The 11,154-nt window shown below is 67.2% G+C and overlaps 3 protein-coding genes across 4 annotated transcripts; 2 read left to right on the forward strand and 1 right to left on the reverse strand.

Moving 5' to 3' along the window:
• Nucleotides 1-520: 520 nt before the first annotated feature.
• On the forward strand, nt 521-4,168 carry FARSA (phenylalanyl-tRNA synthetase subunit alpha). Its single transcript, XM_055793195.1, has 13 exons — nt 521-713; nt 1,005-1,142; nt 1,220-1,318; nt 1,896-2,014; nt 2,097-2,189; nt 2,303-2,431; nt 2,504-2,619; nt 2,705-2,789; nt 2,870-2,969; nt 3,062-3,230; nt 3,301-3,378; nt 3,814-3,928; nt 4,012-4,168. The coding sequence occupies exons 1-13, from the start codon at nt 558-560 to the stop codon at nt 4,115-4,117; spliced, it is 1,503 nt and encodes a 500-aa protein (XP_055649170.1). The 5' UTR covers nt 521-557; the 3' UTR covers nt 4,118-4,168.
• A 314-nt stretch (nt 4,169-4,482) lies between these two features.
• On the forward strand, nt 4,483-6,484 carry SYCE2 (synaptonemal complex central element protein 2). Its single transcript, XM_055793188.1, has 3 exons — nt 4,483-4,856; nt 5,063-5,288; nt 6,086-6,484. Exons 1-3 carry the CDS (start codon nt 4,750-4,752, stop codon nt 6,278-6,280), a joined length of 528 nt encoding a protein of 175 aa, XP_055649163.1. The 5' UTR covers nt 4,483-4,749; the 3' UTR covers nt 6,281-6,484.
• Nucleotides 6,485-6,611: 127 nt separating this feature from the next.
• GCDH (glutaryl-CoA dehydrogenase) lies at nt 6,612-11,050 on the reverse strand. 2 transcript variants are annotated; one of them, XM_055793193.1, is made up of 11 exons: nt 10,982-11,050; nt 10,776-10,864; nt 10,457-10,597; nt 9,433-9,495; nt 8,656-8,826; nt 8,089-8,218; nt 7,798-8,017; nt 7,620-7,723; nt 7,414-7,539; nt 7,157-7,317; nt 6,612-7,064 (listed from the first exon to the last, which is right to left on the reverse strand). In XM_055793193.1, exons 2-11 carry the CDS (start codon nt 10,855-10,857, stop codon nt 6,973-6,975), a joined length of 1,290 nt encoding a protein of 429 aa, XP_055649168.1. In that variant the 5' UTR covers nt 10,858-10,864; nt 10,982-11,050; the 3' UTR covers nt 6,612-6,972. The 2 variants fall into 2 exon arrangements, with proteins under 2 accessions (XP_055649168.1, XP_055649167.1); XM_055793192.1 differs by having other exon boundaries at nt 10,977-11,039.
• Nucleotides 11,051-11,154: the final 104 nt, after the last annotated feature.

Consider the following 11,154-nt stretch of genomic DNA (forward strand, 5'->3'; position numbering starts at 1 on the left):
GCCCACCATCCCATAATAGCACCGGGAAGACACGGGGGACCCCGGCATAGCAGGGGACTACGGGAAGGGGAGGGAGGCACATGGCGCGGAGGATGAAGGGGCTCCTCGTCCAGGGGCTCTATGACCTAAAATGGTGCTGTGGCACAACAGTGATGTCGTACGGTCCCATAACGTCACAGCAGACGGGAGAGGGCGGGCTGGGTTAAGGAAGCGCTGGTGTCCCCAGACCTGGCCCCAGCGGCGTGGTGACTGTTGTCATGGCAACAGGGCACCTGGTCACCGCCAGGGGCAGGCCACAAAACCAGGCTCGGGGGACTCGTTGCTACGGTAACGGGAGGACTAAGACTTCCTACGCCGCCACTCCGCCGCATCGCAACGTCACGGCCCTCCCGTAGCACCGGCAGCCTCCCCCGCCCCAGGCGGCCGCTGAGGGCTTGGCCACACTCAAGATGTCGCCCGGCGGACCCTGCGCTCCGGCCGGCACGGGGAGCGCCCCCACTTCCGGTGGGCGCCTGTAGCACTTCCGGCCGGCGCGGGTATCACTTCCGGCCGGCGCGATGTCGCCAAGCGTGGCTGAGCTGCTGCTGCAGCGGCTGGAGCGGGAGGCAGCGGGGCCCGGCGCAGGCCTCTGTAGCCTGGAGACGGCCGCCGCGCTCGGCCTCGACCACCAGACGCTCGTGGGCGCCGTCAAGAGCCTCCAGGCGCTAGGGGAGGTGGGAGCGGCGGGGCGCTGGGGGGGGCGGGGGGTGTTGTGCAGGCTGACACCAGCCCTGGTGCTGGCCCCAGCCCTGTTACTGCCCTCGGCGCTCCCCCAGCCCCGGTACTGACCCTGGTACTTCCCCACGGCCCCGGTACTGAGCCCGGTACTGGCCCCGGCCCCGGTACTGACCCTGGTGCTCCCCGCCCCGGTACTGGCCCCGGCCCCGGTACTGCCCCCGGCACTCCACATGCCCCGGTGCTTCCCCGGTTACCGACCCCGGCCCCACCGCCGGTGGTGCCCACAGGTGATCGAGGCTGAGGCGCGGGCAACGCGGCGGTGGGAGCTGAGCCCCGAGGGTGTGGAGGTGCTTCGGGACGGCAGCCCCGAGGTGCGGCTCTTCCGGAGCCTCCCGGCCGAGGGGCTGCCCCAGAGCGACGCCATGGTGAGCACTGGGGGGGCGGGGGCACCGGGGCTGGTGGAGGGCGCACCAGGTCTCTCACGGCCGCCCCGTCCCCGCAGAAGCTGCCCGGTGGCTCCGTGGGCTTTAGCAAGGCCATGGCAAACAAGTGGCTGCGCCTGGAGAAGGGGGCCCCTGGGGGCCCACGGGTCGTCCGAGCTGTGAGTGTCCCAGGGAGGGGGTCCTGGAGGGTCTGGGAGAGTCCCGGGAGGAGTGGATGGAGGTCCCGGTGGGACTGAGCAGGGGTCTTGTGGAGCTGGGAGTGTCCAAGGGGGGCTGGGCAGGGGTTCTAGGTGGGGGTCCCATGGAGTCAGAAGTATCCTGGGGGAGTGGATGGGGGGCCCAGGAGGGTGGACAAGGGTCCCATGGAGCCAAGAGTGTCCTGGAAGGGCTGGGCAGGGGTCCCAGGTGGCGCAGATGGGGTTCCATGGGCCCAGGAGTATCCTGGGGGGGCAGACAGGGATCCCCTGGAGTATTCTTGGGGGGGGACCAGCTGGGGGTCCCAGAAGGGTGGACAGGGGTCCCATGGAGCCAGGAGTGTCCAGGGGGATCTGGCCAAGGGCCATGGGGGGGCAGAGGGGGGCCCCCTGGAGCATCCCCGCGGGGGACAGGGTGGCCTTGCCAGGGTTGGGGCTGTCCCTGTCCTCAGGGCCCAGCCCCCAGGGAGTGGGGGTCTGCCCTGCACCCCCACACCCCACTGTGACGCACCCACCCCCGTGCCCCCCCGGTGCCGTGCAGGTGGCAGAGGTGCAGGACGGGGTGCAGGAGAGCTTGCAGCAGGTGCAGCGGGGGGAGGCTGAGAACCTGCCTGAGCGTGAGCGCACTGACCTCAAGAGGAGGAAGCTGCTGCTGGAAGTGTGAGCAGGGCGGGGGAGGGGCTTTGAGGGTGGGGGCAGGTTTGGGGGCACCCCCCTCACCCCTCCTCACCCCCCCCCCCAGCACCCTGAAGTCCTACTGGATCCGCAAGGGCAGTGCTTTTAGCACCGCAGTAGCACGGCAGGAGACGGAGCTGACGCCAGAGATGATTGCTACGTGAGTCTGGGAGGTGGGGGGGCCACTGGCCCCACTGTGACCCCCTGAACTTGCCATGACCCCACTGTGACACACACCCCTGACCCCACTGTGACTCTTGACCCTGCCTGCAGGGGTTCCTGGCAGCAGCGTCCCTTCAAGCCCTACAACTTCTCGGCCCTGGGGCTGCCGCCTGCCTGCGGCCACCTCCACCCCCTGCTGAAGGTGCGCTCCCAGCTCCGCCAGATATTCCTGGAGATGGGGTGAGTGGGGGTCCCAGGGGGATCCCCTCGCCGGGAGGGGACATGGCCCCCCACTGACATTGTGGCCCACAGGTTCACAGAGATGCCCACCAACAATTTTGTGGAAAGTTCCTTCTGGAATTTTGATGCTCTGTTCCAGCCCCAGCAGCACCCAGCCCGCGACCAACATGACACCTTCTTCCTGCAAGGTGGGTACAGGGGAAGGGAGGGGGGGCACAGGGCCCCCCCCAAACCCCAGTGTCCCCCCACCTCCATGTCTGTGCCCCACCCCAGACCCTGCCAAGGCCCCTGAGCTGCCTGCCGGCTACACGGCCAAGGTGAAGAAGGTCCACTCGCAGGGAGGCTACGGCTCACAGGGGTGAGGATGAGACCCTGGGGCGGGGGCGAGTTGGGGGGTCTCTCCACCCATTCCCCTCCAAGCTGAGCTACCCTCCTTAGGTACAAGTATGAATGGCGGCTGGAGGAGGCGCGGAGGAACCTGCTGCGCACCCACACCACATCCACCAGCGCCCGCATGCTCTACCAGCTGGCCCGCCAGGTGGGATGGGTTTGGGGAGACGCATGGGAGGGAGTTTTGGGGTGGAGGGGCCCCCACCTGACCCCATTTTTCTTTTGCCACCCCCCAACCAGGAGAAGTTCTCTCCAGTGAAGTACTTCTCCATCGACCGGGTGTTCCGCAACGAGAGCTTAGATGCCACCCATCTGGCCGAGTTCCATCAGGTGGAAGGGGTGGTGGCTGACCGCGGCCTCACCCTTGGCCACCTCATGGGCATCCTCCGGCAGTTCTTCACCAAGCTGGGTACGGGGGCCACCAGGAGGGGCACGCAGGGGGTCCCCAGGACCCTCCCTCATCTCTCTCTTGTCCCCAGGCATCACCCAGCTGCGCTTCAAGCCAGCCTATAACCCCTACACAGAACCCAGCATGGAGGTGTTCAGCTATCATGAGGGTGAGGGGGTCCTCAGGGGTTTGTGTGGGTTGCCCTATAAGGTAGGGGGGTCCTGGGGATCTGCATGGTCCCCCAAAGGAGCCTCAGGTTCTGCATATGCACCCAAAGAATGGGGGGGACACCCCATGGTCTGCATCAGCCTCCACAGAGAGGGCGGGAACTGAGGTGACTTTTTTGGGGTGGCAGCTAGCTTAGCTTCATTCTCTTCCCTATGGGCTGGGGGGCTTTGGGGTGCCCCTGTGGGTTGGGGGTCAGCCTGGCCTCAGTCTTTTCCCTGGGGGGTGGGCTTTGGGGTACCCCTACGGAGGGGCTGTCTCTGGGGTCCCAATATGGGGTGGCCTGGTCTCGCTCTGAGGTGGGGGTTCTCTGGGGTGCCCCATGAGCAGGGCCTCTGCCTCACTGCCATGGGGCGGGGGCCCCCACCTCACCCCCCAGGCCTGAAGAAGTGGGTTGAGGTGGGAAACTCAGGGGTCTTCCGCCCTGAGCTGTTGCTGCCTATGGGGCTTCCCGAGAACGTCTCCGTCATCGCCTGGGGGCTCTCACTGGAACGGTGAGTTGGGGGGGGGAGGGCAGCCAGGGACCCCGGTGTGGCGAGGGGGCCACCCCTGCTGATCTCCTTTTCTCCTACCCCAGCCCCACCATGATCAAGTATGGCATCAACAACATTCGGGAGCTGGTGGGACACCGCGTCAACCTGCAGATGGTCTATGACAGCCCCCTGTGCCGCCTGGACGCCTAGTGTCCCTCCTCCCCGGGGGGCTGCCCCCTCAGTAAAGCCCCCTTTGCCCCACCGGCTCCCTGTGTCTGTGCTGGGGCAGGGCCCGCGCCTGGGGCTGCGGTCAGGGGGGCGGGGGGGGGGGGGGGGGGGGGTAATGGGATGCCTGTGCCCACAGGCTGCCGGCCCCGCGGCCCCAACACCGCGCTGCTGGGGTGCCCGGCCCACGCCAGGGCGGCTACCCACTTTTCACCCGGCTTCCCCCGGCCGCTGACGGCGCCCCCCGCCCGGTGTGCCTCCGTCTTACTGTCCCCGGCGTCATGGCGGCTCCTTCTCCTCAGCGCCCGGACCAGCTCTTCCCGCTTTTTTCCACGCAGCTTTTCATTGGCTATTCTCCGGTGCAGGCGGGCGCCGATTGGCTGGTGTAGGTGCCTGTCACGTGCCAGACCTCGCCCACCGTGTCCCCTCAGGGCTGTGAGGGGGTTCTGGGTCTCGTCTGTCCCTGCTGGGCTCCGGCTGCCGCCGGTCCCCGGGCCCCGCTCCACAGCTGCCCCCCGGCTCCCCAGTGCCGGCGGTGGAAGCCCCCCTGGGACCAGCGTTATTGCAGCCCAACGTGGGCCCTGAGGGCCCCAGCCTCTGAGAGCTGCCTGTCCCCCATGTCACGGAAGGAGGGTGAGGGCCCTGAGCCAGAGCCGGAGGCAGGTGACAGCCTGTTCTTTGCTGGCTTGGGCAGGGATGAGCGCCCCAGCGAGGACCCTGACAGGTAACACATTTTCCGCCCTCTGTTACCTCACAATTTTAACCTAAAGTAGAGAAGAAAGCACATATGGGAGTGACAGCCCCCACAGGGGTGTCCAGGGTGACACATGCATCTGCTTGTCCACGGGCCACCACCTTCCTCAACGGGATCCCCAGCGTTTCCCAATTAATGTGATCGACCGAGCCAGCCCTGTGGGGTTCGTGCCCCTGATGTGAGGGTGCTGTGTTTTGGCCGAGGACGGAGGCGCAGCCCATGGCTACCCAGCCCGGCACAGAAGCAGCACTGGATGGCCAGGCCTCCCGGTACTTCACATCGCTGGATGCCAGCATTGGGGGCCTGCAGCAGCGTGCACAGCAGCTGATCGACAAGGTGAACGACAGCCGCAAAGAGGACCACACCATGATGAGCAGCTTCAGGGAGAGCCTGCTGCTGAAGGTGGGGGACGGGGAGTGGCAGGGGGCCTGCAAGCGCAGGGGGAGCAGTGGGCAAGGAGATGCTGACGACCGATGCCAGCTCCTAGCTGCCGAGCAAGGCTGCACGGCCATGCGGTCTCTGCTTGACGTGTTTAATTGCGTTATTCCGCCCGAATTAGTGGCAGGCTGGGGGACAGTGAGACAAGGTGCCACGGGGAGGGAGCGTGTTGTAAGCAGCCTCTCATAGGGCGACTGGCGCCAGCTGCAGAGCCTGGTGTGCCGTATGCACCGGTGCTCACTGCCGTGGCGGGGGGAGTACCCCCAGCCCCTTTGGGGGTGGCCGCAGCTGCCTCCGGCCCCGCTTTGGGGAGCGGAGGGGACGCCAGTGGCTCCCCCATGCCTGTGCAGCCGCTGGCTGCCCTCGGTGTCCTCGCCTGGCTGCACACCACACCGGACTTTGCTCCCACCGGTGTCCCTGCAGCCGGGGTGGGCCACGTCGGCAGGGCGGGAGGGGGTGCTCCCGCAGGCCCATGTGCAGATGGCAGCCCAGCCTTGGCAGCTGCGGCCCATGGTGACCTGGCGCTCAGTGGCTACTGCGGCCGGCGCTTCGGCTACTGTGGGTGCAGCTGGCAGCAGCAGCAGCCAAGCCAGGCCGGGAGCTGTGCCAGCCTGGGACAGCCGCAGCTGCCATCAGCCCTCCAGGGGACAGCAGTCGGGCGCTGGCTGTGCCAGCAGCGCTGCCCACTCCTGCACCCTGGCAAGAGCCATTTCTCCACCCCCCACCCCAACCCCCCCGCCTTTCCCACCCCGGCGCGGCAGGTCTCTGGCCTGGCGGAGCAGCTGGAGGAGCAGCTCTTCCACCTCTACGGCCTCCACAACGAGCTGATCCAGGAGCGGCTGCAGGAGCTGGAGGAGGTGATGGAGCGGGTAGGGCAGGCTGAGACGGAGCTCCGGCAGGTCTGCCGCACCGTGGAGGCTGCCTACCGTGACCTCTGTCTGCAGCCCGAGACGTGAGCAGGACCCCAAAGCTGCAAGGGCCTCCCCCAAATCCGCAGGACACCCCTGCAGAAGCCCACCTGCCTCGCAAGTGTGTGTGTTGCTGCTGCACCAAGGCAGCTGCGAGCAGCAAAAGGGGATTTTGGCCCAAAAGGGCTTTTCCATTGGTGTTAAGTGTTCAGGTTTGACATGAATAAAAAGGAAAAAAACCCAAAGGCCAAATCCAGGGGGGGCTGATACGGCTCCACTGCCTGCTCACAGAGGCAAACCCTGCTGCGTGCTGGAGCAGGGCCCCCTCCTGGTGATGGAACTGTGTCCTGGAGGCTTAATTAACGCTGACGAGGCTGGCTGGCAGGCACAGGGTGGCTTTTCCACCATTTATTGGTGAGTGTCCGCGAGGACGGCAAAGGCACCAAGGCAGTTCGCTGGCCAAGAGGCTCTGCAGCAAAGCCCAGCACAACCAAGCTGCTGGGTCTCATCAGTGACACCGAGTCCCATCAGCAACTGTGGGGCGGTTTGGTGAGACATTGTTCCATTGGTGACACTAGGTCCCGTTGGTGACACCAAATCTGGTCATTGGTGCCATCTCCTCATGTCCTTTCCCCACGGGTGACATCCTGGCCCCGCTGGCAGCAGTGTAAGACCAGTCACGCCACAGAGCGTCGCAGCCACATGCCGTTGGTGTGGTGCCGGGTGCCGTGTCCCCCCCGTTAGCCCCGCGGTGCTGGTGGCTTGCCAGGGCTGAAGGACTGGATGCCGGTGATGGCTCGGCCCAGGATTAGCGCATGGATGTCATGGGTGCCTGTGGGCAAGCAAGCAAGCAGCTAGGTCTTGAGGGGTGCCTGGTGGCAGCGGCGGGATCCCACGTCCCCCCCCATACCGGCGTGGTGGTACCTTCATAGGTGTTGACGGCCTCCAGGTTCATCAGGTGCCGGATGACGTGGTACTCATCGCACACGCCATTGCCCCCCAGCATATCCCGTGCCTCCCTGGCGATGGCCAGTGCCTTCCCACATGAGTTACGCTTCAGCATCGACACCATCTCAGGGGCCGCCCTGTGGGGACAGGGACGGTGACACTGGCACCCTCGTGCCACCACCAGCAGCAGCTCCAGGTGTCCCCTCTGCCGTGGCTCCAGTTGTGGTACCCACCTTCCCTCGTCCTTGAGGCGGCCAAGGCGCAGGCAGGCCTGCAGCCCCAGGGCGATCTCTGTCACCATGTCTGCCAGCTTCTTCTGCACCAGCTGGTTGCGTGCCAGCGGACCCCCAAACTGGTTCCTGTGGCGGAGGGGAGGCTGTGAGGCAGGCAGGAACCCCCCTCCCTGCCCCAGGGGGGCACCATGCTGCCCCTGCATTACCTCTCGAGGACGTACTGCCGTGCCGTCTCCAGGCAGGCCTCGGCGGCACCCAGTGCACCCCAGGCGATGCCGTAACGGGCTTGGGTCAGGCAACCGAAGGGGCCCTAGGGTGAGTGGGCGTCACTGGGGTCCCCATCCAGCAGCAGGAGCCCCCGCCAGTGCCGCCCCCCTTGCTTACTGCCAAGCCAACAGCGTTGGGCAGGAGGTTTTCCTCTGGCACCTTTACGTCCTCCATCACGATCATGCCAGTGGCAGAGGCGCGGAGCGAGAATTTGCCCTCGATTTTCGGGGTGCTGAGGCCGGGTGTCCCCCGCTCGATCAGGAACCCCCGCACCCGCCCATCCTCCTCGCACACTGCCCACACCACACACAGGTCGGCCGCCGGCGCATTGGTGATCCTGGGGAGGGGGTCAGGGTGGGGGTCTGGGGGAGTCAGGGGTGTCCCCCATCCCCCTGGTGTGGGGCTCACCAGGTCTTGGTGCCCCGCAGCGTGTAGGTCTTGGTGCCAGGGTTGTAGCGTGCCCGCGTCTCCATGCGCCCCGGATCGCTCCCGTGGTTGGGCTCAGTCAGCCCGAAGCACCCCAGCAGCTCCCCCCGCGCTGGTGGGGGGCATCAGGGGGGGCCTTGGGACCCCCATGGCTCCCCTTGCCTGCCCCATGGCTGCCCCCACCTGCCCCATGGCCCACCCAGCCCAGGTCGCTCCTGTGGTTGGGCGCTGTCAGCAGCTCCCCCCATAGAAGGCAGTCAGGGGGACGCCATGCCCCCCCCTCCTGCCCTACAGACCCCCCCTGCCCCATAGACTCCTCTCCTGCCCCACAGCCCCCCATCCTTCCCCACAGACCACCCCACTTGACCCACAGCCCCCCCTTCCACCCCACAGTTCTCCCTCCTGTCCCACAGCCCCACCTCACTTGACCCACAGCCCCCCTCTCCTGCCTCGTAGCCCCCCCCCCCTGCCCAACAGTACCCCACTTGACCCACAGCCCCCTCCTGCCCCACAGCCCTCCCCACCATGTGCCCCCCGTGGGGGTCTCACCCAGGGGGGGCAGGAAGCGGTCCCGCTGGGCAGGGGTCCCATAGGCCAGGATGGGGTACATGACAAGGGAGGACTGGACGCTCAGCACCGAGCGGTAGCTGCTGTCCACACGCTCCAGCTCCCGCGCCACCAGCCCGTAGCCCACTGCTGTGGTGCCTGCGCAGCCGTATCCTGGGGGGGGAGGGGGGCACCCATGGGCAACCCAGGGGCAGCGTCACCCATGGGCACCCATGGGCATGGTGTCACCCACAGCCACCCATGGACATCCCGGGACAGTGACACCCACGGACACCCCAGGACAGCGTCACCCATGGGTGCCCACGGACAGTGTCACCCATGGACACCCAGCCACACCCTGGGGACAGTGTCACCCCCAGACCCCCCCAGGACAATGTCATCCCACGGACAGTGTCACCCCTTTCCCCCCAGGATGGGGTCACCCACAGGCCCCCCCCAGCCCCCCAACTCCAGCGGGCCCAGCTCCAGCCCCCAACCATGAGAGGACCCTGCCCCACCCCCCCCAACACCCCAAGGGGAACCACTGACCCCCCCCAGCCCCTCCAAACCCTCCTGCTGCCCCTCGGGCACCCCAGCCCCTCCTCAGGGGTCCCAACACCCCCCATGGCCCTCCCCAATAACACCCTGGGGACCCCTGGCACCCAGCACCCACCCACTGCAGCCCCCCCAGCTCCCTCTACCAAGGACCCTATGGCCCCCGCAAAGACTTCCCCCACCCTCTGGGGGATTGTCCCAGCCCCCCCATTATTCCCCACTCACCTTTGATGGTGGGGCCCAGCATCCCCAGTTCCCCCAGCTCGGTCACGATCTCCCGGTCAAACACTGTGGCGGGGGGGCAGGGGGGGGGGGGGCACAGTGGGGTGTGAGTGTGGCCAAGCTGAGTGGGGGGCAGTGGGGACACCCCCTGGCTGGGGCTGGGGACTCCCCCCACCTCTGCCCCCAACCTTGGCCACCCAGGGAGGGAGCTCCAGGGGTGCTGGGGAGGATTAAGAGGTACAAGGGGAGAACTGGAGGGGCTGGGGGGATTAAGGGGTACAGAGGGGGTACTGGGGGATGCTGGGGGGGATTAAGGGGTACTGGGAGGTATTTTGGGGGTGCTGGGGGCATTTAGGTGGCACTGGAGAGGATTAAGGGGTAACAGGGTTGTTATAAGCAGGGTGCTGGGGGGAACTAAGGGGTATGGTACGGGGGGTATTGGAGGGGTCCTGGGTGTATTGGGGTGTACTGGGGGGGCTAAGGGGTACAGGGGTATTTGGGGGTGCTGGGGGGTTAAAGGCTACTGAGGTTATTGGGGGGCACTGGGGAGGATCAAGGGGTATTGGAGTATTTTGGGGGTGCTGTGGTGGATTATGGGGTGCATGTGGGTATTGGGGGCTGCTGTGGTGGATGAAGGGGTACAAGGGGGGTCCAGGGGGTGTCCTGGGAAGGATTAAGGGGTACTTGGAGGTTATCAGGGGGTGCTGGGGAGGTTTAAGGGGTACAGGGCTGTATTGGGGGGTGCTGGGGTGGATGAAGGGGTATGGGGGGTTATCAGGGGGCGCTAGGGAGGATTAAGGGGGTCCTGGGGAGGATTAAGGGGTACCGGTGGGATCCTGGGTGTATCTTAGCATGCTGGGGGCATCCCCGAGCCCCAGGGGATATTTGCTGGGGAGGGGGGTTACCTGGGTAACCAGTATGTGGGGGGGTCCAGGGGTCCCTGGGGTGTGGACACCAAGGGATGAGGGGGGGTGGCAGGGTTGGCGGGCCGGATGTTTTGGGGGGGGGGGGGGGTGTCGGGGGGTACCCTCGTGCCGGTTGGCGTGCAGCACGCGGGGCAGCAGCCGCTCCTCGCAGTACTTGCGCAGGGCATCGCGCAGCAGCCGCTCCTCGGGCTCCAGCAGCGCCTCCAGCCCCAGCGGGTCCCGCCAGTCGAAGAGGGCTGGGGCTGGGGGGGGGGCACGGGGAGGGTCAGCACCAGCCCCGCGGCTGACCCACACCTGCGCACCCCCCAACAACTAGGGGGGGGGAGGGCGGCGCTGGGGATGGGGGATCCTGCCGCCCCCGGGCCCCACTCATCCGGCCGGGGGGGGAAGGTTGGCAGTAGGGGTCCCGGTCTCACTCACCCGGCGGAGAGGGAGCCGTGCCCCCCCAGCGGACGCTGCTCCGGGCCAGGCGCAGCAGCGGGGCGGCGAATCGCAGCGCCATGGGGAGTCTGGGAGGGGGGTGGGAGCTGATCCGGGGACCCTCAGAGCCCTCATGCCCCCACCCCCCCCGGGCCTCCCCGGGGACCCCCCCCCCACCCCCAGATTCCGGCCCCCCCGCACCGTACGAGCTCAGCGGTGGCGAACGGACCCGGAGGAACCCTGGGCCGTGACGTCACGGAGGTGGGGCGGGGGCGTGGCTTTAACCCGCGCCTGCCCGGGCTGCGTTCGGAGCTGGGGGGTGGGCGGGCGCTCCGAGCTGCGGAACCCGCCACCCAGGGAGGCCGGGGGGGGTGTGTCC

Source organism: Falco peregrinus, assembly GCF_023634155.1.
Source record: "Falco peregrinus isolate bFalPer1 chromosome 12 unlocalized genomic scaffold, bFalPer1.pri SUPER_12_unloc_2, whole genome shotgun sequence".
NCBI classification, from domain to species: Eukaryota; Metazoa; Chordata; class Aves; order Falconiformes; family Falconidae; genus Falco; species Falco peregrinus.